General features: G+C 39.0%; 1 protein-coding gene and 1 long non-coding RNA gene across 3 annotated transcripts; both read left to right on the forward strand.

The window, feature by feature from the left end:
* Positions 1-42: 42 nt before the first annotated feature.
* On the forward strand, positions 43-18,955 carry LOC104092458 (aspartic proteinase 39-like). 2 transcript variants are annotated; one of them, XM_070186201.1, is made up of 10 exons: positions 47-413; positions 1,801-1,930; positions 2,067-2,314; positions 5,083-5,307; positions 6,855-7,017; positions 7,151-7,224; positions 8,003-8,090; positions 10,148-10,223; positions 11,273-11,344; positions 18,504-18,955. In XM_070186201.1, the coding sequence occupies exons 1-10, from the start codon at positions 196-198 to the stop codon at positions 18,662-18,664; spliced, it is 1,455 nt and encodes a 484-aa protein (XP_070042302.1). In that variant the 5' UTR covers positions 47-195; the 3' UTR covers positions 18,665-18,955. The 2 variants fall into 2 exon arrangements, with proteins under 2 accessions (XP_070042303.1, XP_070042302.1); XM_070186202.1 differs by lacking the exon at positions 10,148-10,223 and having other exon boundaries at positions 43-413; positions 18,504-18,644.
* Positions 11,351-17,836, forward strand: LOC138899597 (uncharacterized). Its single transcript, XR_011411332.1, has 2 exons — positions 11,351-12,997; positions 13,179-17,836. It is a non-coding gene; the product is annotated as an uncharacterized lncRNA (long non-coding RNA).
* Positions 18,956-22,188: the final 3,233 nt, after the last annotated feature.

The following is a 22,188-nucleotide window of genomic DNA, read 5'->3' on the forward strand; positions in this document are numbered from 1 at the left end:
TAGTACCAAAAGTTCATTTCGAAAACAACCAATAGAAGACTGACCTCCATCCTCAGAGGTCAACAGTCAACACCCCCCACCCCCCCCAAAAAAAAAAAATACTCAAACGCCTTTCTCAGTGTTTTTTAATAATATTCTTCCCAAATCCTAAAAGTTCAATTCCACTCTCCGGTTTTTTTCTTGGTGAATTCAACAATGGTGAAATTCGAACTGGGTTACACGTTTTTGTTCCTTTTTATTACAATTGGAAGTGCAAGTGGGGGAATTGAAGGGGTAATCAAAGTGAATTACAAATTTAGTGGTTCTGAACGGACTCTCAGTGCCCTAAAAGCTCATGATGATAAACGCCATCTCAGACTTCTCGCCGGCGTCGACCTTCCTATCGGCGGCACCGGTCGTCCTGATTCCGTCGGGTCTGCCTTTTTTTTTTCATACCCGTATTTTTTGTATTGAGTGTGTACTTCAGGCTTATATACTTGTACTTTAGTGCATGTTATTTATACCCGTTAGACACACACACACACACATATATATATATATATATATATATATATATATATATATATATATATATATATACACACACACACACACACTCTAGTCTGTTAGTTTGATGTGTTGTACTTTGGACTTTACTGCTAGTACTGGTTTTGTGTAAATAGTTCTTATACTGCACAAAACTTAAAACTCATAAATTGATTGTTTTGGTTTGTGGGAATAGGATCGGGTGTGCGAGTTTCTACCAAATTCATAGTAGTTAATTTGCTAAGATAAGCTACTTTGAATTACAGAGGGAAAAGAAATATTAACTTGTGGTTTTTTCTAAAGTTGAGTTGAGTTTATGGCAAAACTTGCTAGTCTTTTGTAAAACAGAAGGATAATAGTTGTGCGCAAGGGTGTGGTGAAACAAACATGCGGAGACAAAACAAAAACTAGGCGATTCCTTCCTATCTGCTTAAGTCTTGGTGGGAGGTAATATTTACCCGGTGGAAAAATCAAGGTGGTCCCAAGCTGGCCCAGACACCATCGTCATCCAAAAAAGAAAAAAAGAAGAAGGATAATAGTTTGGATCGCTGAATTTAGCATTCCAAATCTTTAGTGAACTATTGTAACGTTTTTGGAAGAGGGGAACATAATTCGTAATTCAATTAGTGAATTGTGTTAAGTCGGCACTTACTTGATGGTGGTTTTGCTTGCGTGTGAATTAAGTTGTACCTTACTCTAATGCTGGAGTGTAGCTGCTTGAGCATATAGTGGAAAAACTACATGCTTTAGTCTATGGTAGCTCGTCATCTTACCGAAGGGCCAACTGCTGGAGAATATATGTTTCCCTAGTAATGATATGATAGGCATATGTGTGCTTATTTTTTTTTTTTGCATGAATAGTTTTTCTTAAATATGTTAATAGAAACTTGATTAGTGCTTTGCATTTTGAATTTCTTGTTGACTTGACGGAATATCCTGGAAGTTATTGGATGATTTAATTCATAAGTATGTAAATGTTTGGAAAAAGTCTAGTCATGTAGTGATATTAATTTTGAAGAAGATGGGTGATATCGAATAATCTTGTGCAGGTATGGAAGTCCATGGTTGAATAATAGTATTTCAGTGCTAAGGCTAACGAAGTTGGTTCTTGAATAATTTGAAGAATGATCCATGGTTTTTTTGTGCAAGTTTCAGTTTGATGCAAACTAAATATTTTACATAGCAAAATGCTCTGGAAAACCCTTACTATTTTACCATATTGGGTCATTTTAGGCCTGCCAGTATAATTGTAGTCTGATTTTTAATATATTATAGGCTTTACTATGCCAAGATTGGGATTGGAACACCATCAAATGCTTATTATGTGCAAGTGGATACGGGAAGCGACATAATGTGGGTTAACTGCATCGGATGTGATCAATGCCCCAGAAGAGGATATCATGGTGTACGTTTCTTATGTTTTTGATTGTATATCCTTATTCAGCTCTCTGTATATGCTTGCTCCCAGAAAAAAAGTAAAAGAAAAGATATCTGTCATGCTCTCTTTCTCCCTTTCTAATCTAAATGTGTTTTTTGGGCAGCTGGAGCTAGCATTCTACAATCGAAAGGATTCTCTCTCTGGTAAATTAGTTTCTTGTGGACACCAGTACTGCAAGGATGTCAATAAGGGTTCAGTATCAGGATGCTATGGTAACACGTCATGTTTTTTTAGTGAAACTTATGGAGATGGAAGCTATAGTTTGGGCTACTTTGTGGAGGACGTTGTTCAATATGACCAGGTTTCTGGTGATCTCCAAACTAAATCATCAAATGGAAGTGTAATTTTTGGGTAAGATATATGTTGGATGTAATCTGAGAACAAGAAAATTCGTCAATAGCTTGTTGAAATCATATAATTCTCAAATGAAACTTGATGTCTAGGTAGTCGAAGGGGAAGTCCTAGGAAGAACATGGTATCATCTTAGGAGTCCGTCTTATTCCGTTTTCAGTTTTTCTTATTGATGCCCGTATTGTCTTCTATATTCTAGAATTATTCACAATTTGATCTTGATTTGGCTTTATTTTCCTTCTTTTCAGAGCAGAAGTAAATTAAAACTTTACTTTTTTCAGCCTTTCAGGAATCTTGAGATATTTCTAATGGGGCTGCAGGGGATAAGAAAGAGGGGAAGTAAAAGAGAGAAATGTCAGTTCCCTGGTTTAGCTTAAGAAGTAGGAGGGAGAGTTCTTTGATTGCACATTTCTCCACATTCTCTTTTCTTGATTTCATCTCTTGATTCACTTTTTTAATTCCTCTAAAAGCAGAAACACAGGAATCTTATTTAATTGTCTCCTAATTTTACCAAATAACATAAGTGTTTCTCTAGAGGAGATGAAGAGAGGATTGCTAGGGGATACTCGGGGAAGTGAATCAAATAGTCCCTCTCTCCCTATGTAAACTAAATGCAGTCTATGTGACAGTGTCTTGAAAAACAGTCAATCTGTTGCTTTAGGTGATGCGAGGGTTCCTCACTTATTCTTCACTGTTTCATGACTGTGTCTCAACCCTTTCTTTTTAAGTAGCAGTTCTCAGCTCCATTCTTGATAAAGTTATATTTGGGTGCTTTCTTATCTTCTTTCTCCAAGTTATTGCTGAGTGCACGTGAAACGAGCTACGCCACTAGAACAATGTAGAAAATATTTCACCAGCCTAGATCTAATGACATTACGTTGCCTGATAATTTAAGATGCTTTCATTGTTTCCGGAGATTGGAAATAATGAAAGCATCTTAAGTTATCAGGGCGGAGAATATTGAGTCTCTAGCTCAGGTTTTGAATTGTAAGGTTGGCGCTCTTCATAATGGTTACATGGGCTTGTAGGATCTTCAAACAAGGATCAACCAGAATGATATCCGGTACTGTGGAGTGTCTAAAAGTGACTTGAAAGTTTGAAATAAGATGCTTGTCCACAGGAGGCAAGGAAGTGTTTATTCAGAGCACACTATCAAGCATCCCTACATATTTCATGTCTGTTATATGCACTAGCTAATGTCACAGAAACGCTGTAAAGATCCCAACGAATTTTTTTTATGTGATTCTTAAGATGGGGCAAGAACATTCCAATAGGTGAGGCGGGAGATTGTTACATCTCCAAACTGATGGGTGGGCTTGGGGGTTAAAAACTTAGGATTTTCAATAAGCCCTTATTAGGGAAATGTATAAGAAGGCTTGGGATAGAGAAGAATGCTCTATGGAGAGAGGTGATAGTGGAGAAATACGGGGTTATGGAAAGGGGCTAGAGGACAAAATGTCACTATGCCTTTTGGATGTGGCGTATGGAGGAATATATTCCAAGGGGTGAGAAGAGTTCAACAGTAATATGTCTTTAAGGGTAGGGGATGGCAGGAGGGTAAGCTTTTGGGGACATAGGTGGAGTGGGGATATCACTTTGAGACTCACTTTTCCTAGCATTTACAGAATTTCATGGCAGAAGGAAATGCCATTTCAACGAGTCAGGAGGAAACAAGATAGAGATGTTTTGGGGATTTGAGATTTAGAAGGAACCTGTAAGCAGAGGCGGATTTAGAATTTTAAACTTATGGGTTCCTACAACGATCTCAAGTTAATATACATAATAATTGGATCAACGAAGTGGGTTCCAAGCTAAATATTCTTATACTTTTAATGAAGTTTTAGTATAAATATGGGGTTTACGCAAAAGCTACTGGGTTCACGAGAGCCTATAAACCTTGCATTAGATCCGCCCCTGCTTGTAAGATTGGGAGGTGTTAAACACAAACAAAGCAATTTACAGGATTTCCGTGATGTTTGGAGGCAGGGGTCGAGGAATAGTGGTGTTTATTCTGTAAGTCTTATTACTAGAAGCTATTGGTTTGAAAGAAGTTTGCATAGCCTTACCTTTCGATTTGGATTCCTAAGATGTTCAAAAACTTGCGTTTTTTTACCTGGTTAGCAACAAGAGGGGCGATCTTGACAGTTGCGAATCTGAGGAAGAGGAAAATTTCCAACATCAGTTGGTGTTATATGTCTAAGGGCTCGAGTGAAGACGTGGATCACCATCTTCTACATTGTCCGGTAATATCTCGTTTATGGTGGGACCTTCTGAGATGGTTTGGTGTACTTTAGGTGATAGCGAGGCACTGTGAAAGAAATGTTATTCAGTTGGAATTTTTGTAAAAGGAGGATAAGACGGAGGGCATGGAGGGTTTTCCTCACTAGCACTAATGTCGGTCATTTGGAACGAGGGAAATAGGAGAGCTTTTGAAGGGGTAGAGATTGGTTTGACACCGTTGAGGAATAGCCTTTTATCTGCGTTTTGGTGCACCCATGAGGTCCCTTTATGTATATAAGGTTTGGTGTTCTTTCTAGAAAATCATATTTCTTTTTTGTAGGTTTTCTACCTTTTGGTATACTTCTTGTCCACAGTCTTGTTATCTTCTTTTTGTTTTGAAACTGTTGAACATTCTTATTTGGACCCCATGATTGTGCTTTCATTGGGTTGGGATCAGGTGACACATTTTCTATTAATTCGTTTATTGCATTTCCTCCTCTTTTTCTCTTGGGGTAAGTTTATTGACATTCTTCCTCTTGTACGCGCAGGTGTGGGGGTACACAGTCTGAAGATCTAACTTCCTCAGATGATGCTCTTGATGGGGTTCTGGGATTTGGGAAATCAAATACATCCATGCTTTCCCAGCTGGCTTCATCTGGAAGAGTGAAGAAAATGTTTGCACATTGCTTGGATGGTGTGAATGGTGGTGGTATATTTGCCATTGGGAACGTTGTTAAACCAAAAGTAAACATGACAGCATTAGTACCAAACCAGTATGTGAATTGTCCTACTAGGTTCTAATTTATTTTAGTAGTTTTAATGCATATCTTCTTGTTGGCTTTTAATATTTCAACCACCAAACAATTTTAAATGGTCCAATGTCTACCAGTAGCATTTTCCTTGGAGACCAATTCTTTTAGTTTATTATTTTTAAGTCTTCAACTTAAATTTTGAAATTATGTCTGTCATTGATTTGCCTCATTTCAGAACCTAGCTTTCTCTTTCAGGGCTTTGATGAAACACCTTCCTTATTCCTATTCATCAGAGAAGAAAAAAAGAGGAGCCCTTATTTTACCATAATCTTGCATCATAGTTTCTATTCAGGGATTCCGAGTATATAATTTATATCGATTTTGAGTAATATCTAGGGACTTGTAAAATTCTTTTTCCTGGAACTGGCTTATTTCCAGACATCCTGTTCTACTGGAAAATATAATTAGTTAAGTCATTTATTTTTGTCTATCCTCTGAGTCCTGATGTCTTGGTTCCCATTTAGAGTCAGAATGACAGAGTTATAGGATGTAAAATTTAGCTCTTCAAATACTCTAGAGAGGTATGGAGTAATCCTAAACCAGTGTAATCCTACAAGTGGGGTCTGAGGAGGGTAGTGTGTGCGCAGACCTTACCCCTAAAACATGAATTATCTGTATGGTGAACAATGAGCTTGATTTATACATTTATTACTGTTGAAGATATAATTAAGTAAATAAGAATGTACGTTCCCTTTAACAACCTAAGCTTTTAGATGAGATAGTCACACGCTTCAACATGATATTAGAGCAGGCAAGAGGTCTTGCATTCAAGTCTCACTACCACCAATTGTCAAAAGAATTTTCACGTGCTTGGCCCATAAAACATATAATCAGGTCCGCACATGAGGAGGCGTTGAAAACATATTTATTTAAATAAATGGCACTCTCTAACAACTTAAGAATTTAGATGATATGGTTACACACTTCAACACAAAGATGAGTTAATATGGGGCAGTAGTCCTAATTGCTTATGCTATACGTCTTTGTGTATGTTTTCATTCCTGCAAGTAGATTCATTGTGGTCCTTTTGCGTGAGTAGAGAGCTATTCACTAAAAGAACTTATAGCTGTGGTCGAATGATTCTTGTGCGTCATCAAATATTCTTCTATTGTGAACCATGTTCCTATGTTCCTTCCGAGGAATGCCCTCTTAACTGGAACTATTTCATGGATCTCAAAATCTCCTATACGTGCAACAACAACAACAACATACCCAGTATTATCCCACTAAAAATCTCCTATACCTGCCAATAACAATAAATGAACTCACTTGATATAGCTTCAGTTATTAACATAGTCAGTATTTTTACCTTTTTTGGGTTAATCTCTCTGTATATCCATCATATAACTTATCTATTAAAAAACTCTTATACAACTGGTCTTCCCGGAAAATTTCACGTCTTTTCAGGTTTTGTTTTGCAATTCAGCATCACATATTCTCTGCCCTTTACTTCGGCATATCAAAAAGAGTTTAATGCTTCATACTGACATGATCCTGAAATAACTTAGGCAACACTACAATGTCAATATGACAGCCGTTGAAGTTGGTTATCAAATTCTAAACTTTTCTGCTGATGTATTTACAAATGGAGAGAACAAGGGAGTTATAATTGACAGTGGAACAACCTTGGCTTATCTTCCTGAGGTGATTTATGGGCCACTAGTGAAAAAGGTAGCCAGCTATCTCCCTTACTCCTTTTTGGAGGTTAATTAGTTTCTTAAATGAATCATAAATGTTGGAATTTGAATTTCAGATGTTCATATCTAAAAGTTTGAAACATTTGTATCCTTTTAATTATTGTTAGATACTCTCCTGGCAACCTGATCTGAGATTACGTACAGTTCATGATGAGTATACGTGCTTTGATTACTCTGGAAGGTATGGTGCATACTGAGGGAACTTAGTTGTTTGCTGTGTCTATAGATGATATGAATTTATTTTATTCTTTGTATTTTGTTCAACAGGTAGATACTTCATGCTTCATGCTTGTTTATCCAGAAACAGTGGCATTTGGAGTCGTTCTGCTCTTACATGTTATATTGTACTTCTTGAGATATAAATCATAAAGACGTGGAATTGTTTACCATTCTATCCGATTAAAAAGATATCGACTATCATTTCATCTCAAGATAGAACTGTCACTTCATAATTACGTTAATGGCAAATTGATTATCTATTTTAGTGGAAATAGGACGAAAATGGATGCACTGTTCAATTTTACTTCTACCTTTCAGTCCTGTAACCTGATCTATTTGTAGTCCAATAATTTGCCTGAAATCTTTTAGCACTTCTGGGGTACTAGAATAGCTATCATTTTTCATTGTATATTGATCTGTTGAACATGCACCCACTTGATATAAGCTGCTGCGGCATTTAGTTATTTCATCTTGACTGTTTCATCACTAGTCAAGAAAGAAAAAGGACCTAAAGATAAGAGAAACGAATCTGCTAATATGCAGGACTCATTCACCCAAGTGGTCAATGCTGAGATGAACTATGTTAATAAACCAGATCCTTAATTTTCTTTTTCTTGCTTTATTGCCTTTTCTTTATATGTACCACTTCGTTTTCTTGATTGTTTCTCTTCCGTCTATTACAGATTCCTGAGCCCTTCAGATTAACTGATTTGAATGTAACTTTTGCTTCCAACTTGCAGTGTTGATGATGGATTCCCTCAAGTTTATTTTCATTTTGAAAATTCTGTTTCTTTAAGAGTTCGTCCACATGAGTATCTATTCCCCTATGTAAGTATCTTATCTTTTGCAAATCATCTTTTTAGCCAGTAAAAAAGTATCAATTTTTCCTTTTTCCTGGTTTAACTTAGTAATTTTATGACTTTTGGAGTCTTGTCTATTTAGAATGGAGTTGGCGAATAATTTTATATGTAGAAATTGTAAAGCTTAAAATCAAACGCATGTGTTTGCTTAGTTTTTGGTGCAACATGACCTTGGCTAATTTGTTAGAAGCCCAAGACACTATTGACTTTCTTAGCTTCTACCATTCTGTGCAACCTGTAATGACCCCAATCTTTTGGATGTACTTTTGACTGGCACTCTCTTTTTTCCAGTTTACATCAATAAAATTTGGGATCTTATGTATCCAAAAAAAAAGTGTAGCATTTGTCGGGCCATAACAAATTGTTGGAAGGATAGACTGCCAATTGTTTAGCATTGAATAATTATAAAGCAGTAGATGTGCATTTGTTACTTAGCTGCGAAATAGGTGGCAACTTCCCTTTTATAATCTGGACATATTGGAGTTATATGATGTCCCAGCAATCTAGGCAGATTCCATGGTTCAATCTTTTCCCTATGTAACTACTGCAAATGAAAGCAAACAATTACTCTGAAGCATAGGTTCATATGAAACTTCTGCTGACATACAACAACAACAACAACAATAACAACAACAACAACATGCCTCAAGCCCAAGCTTGTTGGGGTCGTCTGTTGACATCCTCTAAGAAATTTTTCCATCCTCCAAATCATCATTGCTACAATGATCTTCACCAATCAAAATAGAAAGTCTATAATCAATCTTAAGAAAATGGACTTTGGACCTAATTCAATCTGAAAAATTAGCTCGTGAGGTGAGGAATTCTCCATGATCATACGAGGAGACAGCAACATATTCCCTCAACAATGTGGGACACTTAAATTCCCCTTCCCCGTATGCTCAAGTTTGGACATTTGAAGGGCTGCGTATGATTTTGGCCAAATATGGACTAAAGCAACCCAAAAAATTAGCTCGTGAGGTAAGGAGACAACAACTCACTCCTTGAACTTAACAAATATCAAAGAGATGAGTAAAATGTAGATATATGCTCGTCTTCTTGACTAAACAATCATCTTTCCTGATTTTAAGAAAAGTTTCTTCTTATTACTGCACTACTTGAAGAAAGTAGTTCTGGTTATGATATACCCGTAGACGACATGCTGTGAATGTAATGTGAAGGACATCCAAGCAGCATATATCCAACAAACAAGCAGAAAATGGGCGAGCTTTGAAGCGCTTTAACCAAATTATATCCTCATATTTTCAGAGCCAAAGTTTGTTGCCCATGTTTTCTAAGGTGTAAGCATGCATTCTCCTCTTTTTTGGGATAATGACATGTAATCTCATGTTTTTACTCTTCATTTTCTTCGATGATTCATTAAAACCTCTTTTTCTGCGATCTCAACCTCAAAATTTGCAAAGTGTTTACAAATGGAGCTTCTTGGTCCTTTGAGAGGTTCTTGGCCCTTTTAGTACTTATGAGTATCTTGTTTTGATATCTGGCTTAATGCATTTTAAGATAGTTTCTCTTTTGCTTTTTATAGATTGTAAGATTTTGAAATTGCAAACATTATATGCTCTGTATGGTTATGTTGGATGAACACTAACTTAGCAGGAGATGTTCATTACATTGGTGAGTTGGTTTAGTTTAGATAATGAGTTTGTATTATTATGACATGAGGTAATTTTTGAATTGAAATTGGTTGCCACTTGCTACCCAGTTTTTCTTTGAATTTAGCATTTATAGTTAGAAATCTTCACTCACCAAGTCATCTGAAGTTGGAGGCTATCGCCTTCCGAGTCAAAGCTGAGATTGCTGTTTCAGGGATTCTATTTTTACTGCTGTGCCTTTTATCTCCTATCAAATTGGGTGGTGAAAGTAGTAATATTTGGCGAATCAAAGTGGGATTGTTCCTTTTCTATATAATTTCCCCTCTTTCCACCTGCCATTTCATTTCATTGTTGGTCATGCTTATTTATTTTTGTTTGAACACAAGAGGATATTTGATTTCTGCACGTTTTTTAGGAAGATTTATTTTGCATTGGATGGCAAAATAGTGGTAGTCTATCTCGAGACAAATGGAACCTCACGGTTTTTGGAGGTGTGTTTTTCCTACTTATGTTTATTTCGTTTTGATTGCAAATGCCAAGAGTATCAAATTGTTCAATTGCCTTTGGACTGGGGAATATTTAGGTTTAATTTTCCCTTCAGTTTGGCTGCAGAGGCGTAACTCCGGAGTACTTCTATGGTTGCCGTTGTTGACTGCTTCTTTAATTCCATTGTTCTGTATTTCTATTTCACTTATGTATTTCTGTCATTCTCCTATTAGGTTCAACGGCTAATAATTGCACGTTGATGACGTACTTAGGCTTGTGTTTTTTGCACACTGTTAATGTCATTTTGCAACACAAAGCATCCCAATGTTTTGGGGAGCTCATGCTCTTTAAACATCCATCATTATCAACATCATCAATTTCGCTAGCTAACTAATGAATGGGAGACATTCACCTGTAGCTATATCACTTGTTTTGCTTCATGGTTACAGAAAAGATTGGTGGAAAGAGAATGCCCACATATGAGATCTAAACTGCTGTCTATTGTAAAACCTGCCAACTATTGATATCTTAAACTAGCACTATTTTGCAAAGGGAGCTATCTCAACTTTATTCTTCCTCCGTCCCAATTTTTGGTGGTATTTCTCTAGACATAGTATTCAATAAAGAACGGAGACATTTGATACATAAGCTAAATGTGCATAAAAAACCAAAAACTACCTTTAGTACCAAATTGTTTCTTTGCATCAAGTGGGGCCTACAACAAAAATTTTCTTTTTGAGACTGACAAAAAAAAAAAAAAGTGCCAAACAAATTGGATTCAGGAAATAAGTATTTTGACATTGTATGGAGTAGTCCTTGTCCATTTGAGTGTACTGCATTTAACCCTGGGTGTAAGTCAAAGTGGCACAAAACCTGGCTTTTTGTTCAGACCAGGTTCTCTTCCAATTTCCTTTTACAGTATTTTCTTTTGTTAATTGCTGTGATAATCTGATTAAAAATGCATGTGAGTTCTTTTAATCATGCTCTTATGTATCCTTGGATCTGTCTGAACTTGAAGATAATATTTGCGGTAAACTTCTGGTTGTGCTTGCAGATTTGGTTCTCTCAAATAAGCTAGTCTTGTATGATCTTGAGAAGCAGGCTATTGGTTGGACTGAATATAACTGTAAGTTGTATCAGTTTGATAGCTAAAATTATGTATTGATATATTGCATTTGATGTTTTTTTTTTTTGATAAGGTAAATTGTATTAATCAAAAGGGAGAGAACTCCCGTATACACGAAGTATACCAAAACGTAGAGAATTTACATCAGAACATGATTCTCTACAAAAGACGCCCAATCTTCTATACAAGTAGGGGTTAAATGGGTGCACCAAAAAGCGATCAAAGATAAAAGACTATTCTTAAGATGTGAAAAAGGAGACTCAATCTCCTCAAAAGGTCTCCTATTTCTCTCCCCCCATACTATCCACATGAGAGCTAACGGGGCGAACTTCCACGCCTTTTGCTTTCTTCTTCTACGGAAACCGGCCCAGCTATATAACATTTCCTTTACAGTGCTTGGCATCACCCATTGAACACCAAAAAGATTCAGGATTGCCCTCCACAAAGCAGAGGACACAGGGCAATGCAACAAAAGGTGATCAACTTCTTCCCCTGAGCTTTTACACATGTAGCACCAACTAACAAGTGTAATTCCTCTCTTTCGGAGATTTTCAGCAGTCAAGATCACTCTCCTCGCCGCTAACCATGCAAAAAAGCACACCTTCGTGGGCGCCCTAGTAATCCAGATCGAGGAGTATGGAAAAGTGGTCTCCTCTCTCACCAACATACTCTGGTAAAAGGACTTTACGGTGAACAAACCATCGCCGCGCAAGCCCCATCTCCAAGAGTCGCAGGATGGCTGGGGCCTGTCTTGCCCATATAGCAGTGCCAACAAATCTTGGAGCTCCGCAATCTCCCAATCTTGTATGTTCCTTCTGAATGAGAGGTCCCATACTACCCCCTTCATGCTCCTTACGAATTTGTTGGACCATCAGTTCCTTCTGGTTTGAAACTCTGAAGACGTGGGGGAAGGAGACCCTCAGAGTATCCTCTCCACACCACCTATGATTCCAAAAGCTGATTCTCCTTCCATCTCCGACCCTGTAAGTGATGTTGCCACTGAATGCTTCCTAATTCTTCATGATGCTCCTCCACATGCCACACCCGAAAGGTGTTGTGATTGCCTTGGTCCTCCAACCCCCTCCCGTGGAATCATACTTTTCTACTATGATCTCCCTCCATAGAGAATGCTCATCTACCCCAAATCTCCACAACCACTTCCCCATTAAAGCTCTGTTAAATACCCTAAGATCTTTCACTCCAAGTCCACCCCACTTCTTTGGGAAAGTGACTGTCTACCAATTCACTAGATGAAACTTTCTAGTTCTATCCGCCGCATCCCAAAGAAAGTTCCTTTGAAGTCGCTCCAGTTTTTCTGTGATGCTCACCGGTGCTTGCAACAGGGATAAGTAATAGATGGGCATACTCGATAAAGTGCTTTTGATGAGCACTTCCTTACCTCCTTTTGACAAATACCGTTTCTGCCAGCCTGCTAATCTTTTTTCAACCCGCTCGATCACTGGATTCCAAACCGTAGTATCCTTATATGAAGCGCCCAATGGGAGGCCCAGGTAAGTAGTGGGAAGGGAGCCCACCTTGCATCTGAGAACATAAGATAAGGCATCAATATTAGCAACCTCACCTACCGGAAAAATCTCACACTTGCCGATGTTGATTTTGAGTCCTGATACTAACTGGAACCACTGCAGGTTAGTATACCACTGCAGGACCTGCTTCAGGTAGGTCAACTGATCCATATCGGCATCACAGAAAACCAGTGTGTCATCCGCAAAAAGCAAATGTGAGACTCTTCGGGCACTGAGCACCCCAATCGGAGCTGAAAATCCTCTCATGAAGCCTCCGCCCGCCGCACGATCCATCATTTTGTTCAGAGCATCCATCACTAGAATGAATAACATGGGGGATAGGGGGTCACCTTGCCTGAGACCCCTGGAGCTGCCAAAGAAACCACACGGGCTACCATTAACCAGGACAGAGAATCTGACTGAGGAAATGCAGAACTTGATCCATCCCCTCCATCTTGCCCCAAACCCCATCCGCATCATAATGAAGTCCAGGAACAACCAATTGACATGGTCGAAAGCCTTCTCAAGGTCCAGCTTGCATAGTAAGCCGGGTTCTCTATTTTTCCTTCTGGAGTCTACAAGTTCATTTGCCACCAAAGCAGCATCCAGGATCTGCCTCCACAAACGCATTCTGGGAGGACGAAACAGTCATGTCAAGAACCTTCTTAAGTCTGTTGGAAAGCACTTTAGAAATAATCTTGTAAATGCTCCCCACGAGACTAATAGGCCTGTAGTCTCTGATACAAGATGCACCTTCTTTCTTAGGCACAATAGTAATAAAGGAAGCATTGATACTTCTCTCGAAAACACTATTCACATGGAAGTATCAATGGCTTCCATCAACTCCCCCTTGATGGTGTCCCAAAAGAGCTGAAAGAAAGCCAAGGAGAAACCATCAGGCCCGGGGGCCTTATCACCAGCACAACTCGACACAGCCTCGTGCACCTCCTCCTCCTCGAAAACCCTTTCTAGCCACTCGTTGTCTCCCTCCCCTATATGGTTGAACTCTATTCCCCCAAAGTCGGCCTCCAACTAACTTCCTCTTAATATAAGTTCTCATAAAACCCCGCTATCGCCCATTTTACTTCCTCCTCTCCCTCAATCCTCACCCCATCCACAACTAAGGACTCTATGAAGTTTCTCCTTCGATTTGCAACCGCCACCCTATGGAAAATCTTGGTATTCGAATCCCCCTCCTTTAACCAGAGCGCCCTCGATTTTTGCCGCAAACTAGTCTCCTAAGCTATTGCTAACTCGACGATTTCCCTCTTAACCTCCCCCAATCTCGCTTTCTCAGATTCATCTAACTCCCTCGCCCTTTCCCCTCTTTCTAATTCCCTCAATTCATGCATAAGCTTCCTCATTTTAACCTCTACCCTCCCAAAAACCTCCTTATTCCACCTAATAATATCTCCCTTGAGCAATGTAAGTTTCTTCGAAAGACGGAATGAAGGTGTCCCTGATACCCCGTAGCTTGTCCACCATTCTTTCACCTTGTCACTGAATCCTGGCACTTTCAACCACATGTTTTCGAATCGGAAGGGAGCACGCACCCCCTCCCTCTGCATCCATCTAGCAAAATAGGCAAATGATCTGAAGTCAACCCAGGTAAAGGAATCTGCAGCACATTCGGCACCAGCTCATCCCATGAGGGAGATGTCAGGAATCTATCAAGTCTAGACCTTGAGTTGGAATCCTCCGCCCTGGCTCAAGTAAACCTTTCCCCTGACAGAGGAAAGTCAATGAGAAAGTGATCATTGATGAAGTCAGAAAACTCCTCCATGGCCCTCGAAATCACATTACACCCTAATCTCTTCTCCGGGAATCTAATAGTGTTAAATTCTCCCCCTAGATACCATGGAATGTCCCATTCCCCCATAATATTGGCCAGTTCGTCCCAGAAAGATACCTTGGACCCTTCCCCTACCGGCCCGTACACTCCTCCAAATTCCCACTCCACCCCACTCACTCTATCTTTGAAGCTGCCAAAGAAAAAACTCCCTTTCTAATCTCCTTTACCTCCAAGCTTCTATCATCCCACATAAGTAGAATGCCCGGCACTTCCCGCTGCTGGGACCCAGTCATATTTCACCCAACTACCTCCTCAGACACTTCTCACGATCGCATCCGACAAAACTTCCATTTTGGTCTCCTGAACACAAACTAGGTTGGCACCCTACTCCCCAACTCCCACTTTGATGATGGCCCTTTTGTTTGGGTCATTCATCCCCCTCACATTCCATGAAAGGATCTTAACTTCCATAAGCGACAATAGCCCCCATTTTCCCACCCCCCCTAGCCGAGGTCTCTTTCTCTTTGTCACACACTCGCCCCCTTCTCTGATACACCACTACATCCCCTAAGTTATTTTGCTTAACACCTTTACCCAACTCCCTCCCTGCACCATCGTAAAGAGATTGTTGCTCAATCTCCCTCAACAATTCTAACATCCTACCTTCCTTCCCTTCAATAGAAACACCTAGAAACTTTCCAAAGTTTAATAGTTTATCCTCCATCCAGAAAGACATCCCCTCCTCCAATCCGTGACGAAATTGGGCATGCGTCTTCTATATGTACCCTTTCCTTGCTACTACCAGAGGAATACAAGACCATAGTATTGCTAGCACTAGGAGTTTTAACCTCCGAAAGGGTCTCACCATTTCCTTGAGGGGCAGCAACCTCTGAAATTAACACCCCGCTGCTATTGGAATGTCCAGAACCATCAGTAGGGTAGCATGGAGGAAGAGAGCATGGAACCCTTGGCGGCATATTAATTGAAAGTACTGGTCCGACACTAACATCAATTGGGGCATGCTCAACAATCTCCCAAGAAGAAGAAGAAACTTTAAGTGTGACCTCAGCACTACTAAGCCCATGAGCATGTGAGGGGTTGATGGAACTGGGTCCATCATAGGCGGGGGGCCGTGGATTAACAGCACCATCTTTAGCCGGTTCTGCCCCTGCAGCAGCGGCCATCGTAGAGGGGCCCAAGTCACTAGAGCTCGGTGAAGGAGTGCCACTGTGTGAAGTACCATGGCCAGAAGGAGGAACGACTGTTCCCATATGCTTAGGAGCCTTATCATGCGCAGCTTGAAATAATCTGGGCCCCTTAGGATCAATTCTAATGGAATTGGGGAAAGTTGTTGGGCCCATGTGAGGAGGCCCAGGCCTATACTTGCTGAAAACTTGCCCGACCCTATGATAATTAGAAGAGGATCGGCCCATTCTGCCTTTCCAGCTCGCATCACTAACCCATTCACGTCTTCCCCTCATGTTAAAATTTTGTCTTCCTCCCCCAGTTTCAAACCTCCCGTCTCTTCTCGATCTAACGTCCGATTCCGGCTTAATCCAGTGATCCGGTGAGCCCTCCCCTCCCCTCAGAGACTGATTTCCCCTGCCCTCCCCTCCCCTCAGAGACTGATTTCCCCTCCCCTCCCTTCTATTTGACCTTCCCTTTTCTTCCGCCACTATCACAGGCATAAAGATAAGGTGAAATTCAGGGCTCAACCAAGCCCTATAACTCAAGTAGCCATCTTCCACCACAGTGGAGACATGGATTCTGCCCCCTTTCCTCACCACAATCCTCACTCGCGAGAGATCGTGTAAACTGCAAGTGACATCAATAAAACCCCCACAGATTTTCCCTATCTTCTTGAATAGGTCAAGACACCAAAGATGCACCGGGAGACCCACCATGTTGACCACCAATGTTTCGCCAGTGAAGCGAGGGTCAAGACACCCATCATGCTCCACCCATCTGTATAGATTTAAGAAGTTCCCATCGGACCACCTGTTTCCTCTGACAAGAATTTCTGAAGCTTGAGACTTGTCAACAAAACGAAAGAGATATTGAGTGTCCCCCAGTTGCGATATTTTCAGCCCGTCCTTGACGTTCCATGCCTCTGCTGCCCAGTTCCTAACAACCTCTGGAGAACCAACCCATTTGGAGAAAGACCCAATGAGACTAGATTCCAAGAAACCCTTGCGCCTGAGAGTGCTCCTCGGGCAGCGAGAAGTGCGGCTCTTACCCTACGTCGAGCTTTCGATGGCATCTTCCCCCAAGTTCTAGGGCTGGCCAAGAGACAGCTTTGATAAAAGGCATGTATTCTAGTTTTCTAGATTCTAGAGAAAAGAAAGAGCTTCTCTTTATACATTCCATCATATTCTAAATGCGGCTGTCCCGAAAAAGCCTCAATAGTTGGAATAACAGTAATCACAGTGGGTGAAAACAGTATATAGGAAGGGAGGAAGGTTTTCTCGTACTGAACAAAGGAATCAATCGCCAGAATCTGGGGTTTAATGGCCGGAAAAAGAAAAAGTCGTCGGAATTTGGTGAAACTGACACGGGAAGGCTCGGAAAAGCCTCGAGAAGAGGCTGTCTGAAGAAAAAAATTTAAATTTTTTAGTAAAAAGCCACACGCGCCGGCACGTGGCTGAGATGTCGCCGGAAAAACAGGCGAGTTGGCGGCGCACGAGGGCTCGGTTGCCGGAGAACTTTACTGGGGTTTGGACGCGGGAAGCTTGGCTCTTTTTGGGTGTGGTGGAATCTTAGGAAGAAGAAGAGAGGGAAGAGTCTCGGCCATAGAATGCTCTTAGACCAACTTTAAGTTCACAGGGCTCTTCGGCAATTAGGCAAGTGCATTTGATGTTATGCTTCTCTGTTGTGTTAACTTCTGTTGAATTTGAGCGACTGCGACTGCGCCCATCCTGAAGAATTTTTCTCCAATCAGGGTAGTTTATTCATTGAGTAATCTGCTGGTCAAAAATTTAAAAATTTTAGTAAAAAGCCACACGCGCCGGCGCGTGGCTGAGATGTCGCCGGAAAAACAGGCGAGTTGGCGGCGCGTGAGGGCGCGTGAGGGCTCGGTTGCCGGAGAACTTTACTGGGGTTTGGACGCGGGAAGCTTGGCTGTTGATGGATGTAGTGGAATCTTAGGAAGAAGAAGAGAGGGAAGAGTCTCGGCCATAGAATGCTCTTAGACCAACTTTAAGTTCACAGGGCTCTTCGGCAATTAGGCAAGTGCATTTGATGTTATGCTTCTCTGTTGTGTTAACTTCTGTTGAATTTGAGCGACTGTGCCCATCCTGAAGAATTTTTCTCCAATCAGGGTAGTTTATCCATTGAGTAATCTGCTGGTCAAAAGATTAACAATTTTAGTGTTACGGATTTTTAGCTTCTTTTTTTTTTTTTTGGGGGAAATTTTGCTACTCAAGTGTTCATGTTATGATAAGTACCGCGACGAGAAAAATAATCATGCCTTTTGAGTTTTGACAACGGGATGTTGGTAATAGTATACTTTCCCTCTTTTTTGTCCCTGGTATAAATGGTCTCATTACATTATGATGCTGCTTCCTGGATCTGATAATCTAATTGAAATTTGACGTAGAACCTGGCTCTTTTAATTGACCTGAATACACATGATATCACGAAGTCAGTTTCACTATGATGAGTGCCCTGCCACTACAGAGATCGTTATCTCTAGTAATATCATTAATTCCTTTACATATGAAGAAACTGAATGATGCTGTATGTTGCTTGAAATTTTGAGTTTAAAGAGATACTATTATATTGTTGCCTCCACTGTTCAGTCTCAATGTTAACTCATCAAAATCTTATCTGTGGTTTATTACAGGCTCATCAAGCATTGGATTGAAGGATGAAATTACTGGATCAGTACATTTAGTAGGCGCTCACTCTCTGTCAGGTGCTTCTAGTTTGACTTCTCACATGGCTCTAACCTTCTGGTTATTAGTAGCTCTGCTGCACTATTCTCTATTTAATGGGCAGAGCTGACATGAATATTAGTTCCTGGTACTTGACTCGGTTATTGAAAGGGATTCTTCAAGTATTGACACAGCAAAGCAATTCACTGAATGTCAAGTAGGGTGTGCATATTTTACATACAGGATTGGCTGATGATAGGAAAACTAAGATACTGAATACTCACGGGACCGTGCCTTTTTGTTTGTTTTAAAGAACAATTGCTAGACCACTCCATTTTTGCATGAAGTTGGGTTGTACGTTACAAAACGCATAATGTAAATAGATCTCTGTATATATATAGTTTAATTTTGATCCTTATAATATCCGGGCAGGTTTCTTGACAAACTAAACACTTTTTGTTGTTGAGTTGCCTTCTTATGATATCTTATGGTTTGAGTTGTTTGAACATTCTTTTCTGGTATAAACTGCATTATGCTTAATGGAATTGGGTCTTGACAAATACAAGTTTTTTTACTGCATTTTACAGAAAATCACGTACCATGTCATAGCTTTTCAATCGATCATCTAGGTATCCACGGCACAACCCTACCCACAACTACAACTACTGGCGCTTCAAAAGACTTAGCTCCCGTTTCGCCATAGATTTTGTCAATTGTTTTCTAATTTTTTTTTTTTTTTTTGATAAATACCTGTTTGTTTATAGATTTTATTCATATTTTGGCAAATTTCAAAATCCCAAAACCAGCTTAAGAGCTGTTCAAAAATTGCCCTAAACTTTTGTTTTTCAAAGAAAAGTTCACTTTATGTTATTATGACCCAACTATCCATATCTACCCATTTTTTTCTCATTAAACTCACGCGGCTTTGCCACTCTATAGACGGAAGAAAACCTTCGCCAAAGTTGTTGTGCCAATCTGTGGCAATCCACCGCAAAGACAAAATTTGAAGGTAATTTGCTAAAATCTGCTAATGTTTGTATAAATTTTCTTCAGATTTGTTTCGTTTGTTTTGTATGAATTTTCTTCAGATTTGTTTAGCTTGTTTTGTATGAATTTTTTTTAGAGTTGTTGGGTATTTTTTATAGTTTTTAAAACTTATGGGTATAAGTCACATTTCATGTTTTTTCAAAAAAAAAAGAAAGTGAAACACGTTTTGAAAAATTATGTCTAAAGAGATTTTCATCTTCAAACTAAACTTCATCCAAATCAGATTTTTAAAATAAATTTGAGAATTTATGGTCAAACGTTAGTTTAGATTAAGGGCGCTACTGAAAGCATTTTTTTAGGTCTTGTAATAGCGAGGTGTAAGCCCCGAAAGCCTTTCGGCAGGGCGAGCAACCCTTAAACCAAAAATGTGATTGTGCAAATAAGTACAAGTTAGGCTTGCTAGAACGTCATACCGTTCTATATGCCAATCTCGATCTGGATTTCGAATTTTAATTCCTCGGACTTCACACATAGTTGAAGGTTGAACAGTGACTACCTACCCTTTACCATTGGATAGATCTTACTAGGGTTTTTGTCCGTCGGTACAGTACGGTATTTAGACATTTCAGTTCAGTATTTTTGGTATTCGATTTCGTAAAATGCTATACCAATACCGTACCTAATTAAATTCGGTAAGATTCGATTTTTCTCCTTTAGATTTCGATTTATTCGGTTCGGTAACTTCGATTTATTCGGTTTGAATTGTTTCTATTATGTAATTCTTTCCCATTGGCTAGATCTTACTTATGTAATTCTTTCCCATTGGCTAGATCTTACTTATGTAATTCTTGTACATTGGCCTCGAATTTTCCACTAAAAAGTACTTTAACAAAGAGATTCTTGCTGTAACATAAAGTCTAGCAGCAACAAAATACCTTGACCAAGAAATACATACATAAAAAAGTGACGGCCTAATGATGTAAATATTCCATTATCTAGCAGTCCCGAATGTGGGATCAATCATATCATATCACACATTAAGATGGCAATATGTGTTATAGTATTATTGAAAGAAGTATATATGTGGGGATAGAGAAAAGACTACTCATGACTCGTGATGTCTTAGCTAGAGCTTATCTGCCCAACATATTTTGTTTTGATAAGTATGGTTGGTAGCCCCTAGGGGTGGCTGTTGGGTCGGGTAAAAAACGAGTAATAAAAAAATGGATAAATTATCCGATCCGACCCATATTTAATACGGATAAAAAATGGGTTAATCGACAGATAATATGAGTCTATGACTTCTTGAATATGATCATTTTTTAGAGAATTCTTAGTTTTCCAAACTTGAGGAACCCTCAATTTGAGGCTTTACAAATATAAAAGTTAAACTCATTAGTTATAAATTGGTTATCCATTTTCAAAATGAATAATATGGTTCTTATCTATATTTGACCCGTTTAAAAAATTTTTATTATCCAACCCATTTTTAATGAATAATATGGATGGTTAATTATTTTCTTTTAATCATTTTACCACCCTTAGCCCCTAACAAAAGTTTAATAGGGATGAGACGAATCGATCATGGTACAAGTGTCATAATTGTGGCATAGGTTACAAGATACACGTCTAAAGAAAAAATGGTCAAATTTGTTGCTGTACTATATGAAATTGAGTAATTTTGCTTTTGGTTAAACTTTCTGATATGATATTAGCTTCCCTAAGAAAAAGTCTCATTTTTTGTTCTCGACATTAAAGCCAACCTCAGGATATTTTAAATCAGAGCTAAAGGTCGAGGAATAAATTTGGACATTTTCTCTCTAAGTACATACGTGGAATCCGCACTAGGGAGTTGGGTTGACGATAAACAAATATAAGACGATTTGCTAATTAACAATAAAAGAGTATAAATAGATCAATAGTACATGAATAAATTGGGACGTTTTCTCATGTTTAAATTAAATTAGAGGTACCATGTACTATTTGTTTTACCTAACTTGGTTTGTCGTTTTCAGGCCATAGATAAGCATCAAAATGTCCATTTTATCAATAGCTGTTTTAATTTCCCTGGCAGCTTCGACCAATTTTAGTTTGAAATGTTCCATACATTAAACGTGTATATATTGTTTTCGTTTATAATGACAGTGTTTAAATCAGTAAGCCTGTAATTATGAAAATAATTAATTTTTTTTATTTTTAATAGTTAACATGGAAGGAGGAAAAACTCATTACAGTATTAATAAACAAGTCATATAATTCGAACTCGTAATGTACACCTCTTGACTCTCAATTCAAAATTGATGAAATCTCGCTATAAAATGTCAGGATAATACATGCATACCATGCGTTGTCGTTAACTAAACTATATAACGTCAAGATAATAAACACATGCAATATATTTAACTATACAAAAGAATTTAATATCGAGTATATCATATTTAACTATATTAAATTTAAAATAATTATATTGTCGTTTATATTATATTGCCATTTCATAGTATGACCAGCTGTAAGAATGTTTGTCAATCAATACAACTCAACATTAAATTATCCTTTCACTATCAAAGTTCTCATTTTCTATTCTTATGTCTACACCAATCTCTAGAATTAGTCAGTTATTTCTTTGGTTAGCTAGCATCTTACACCTACCAACGGTCATTAGCTCTT

This window comes from Nicotiana tomentosiformis, chromosome 9 (assembly GCF_000390325.3).
Source record: "Nicotiana tomentosiformis chromosome 9, ASM39032v3, whole genome shotgun sequence".
NCBI classification, from domain to species: Eukaryota; Viridiplantae; Streptophyta; class Magnoliopsida; order Solanales; family Solanaceae; genus Nicotiana; species Nicotiana tomentosiformis.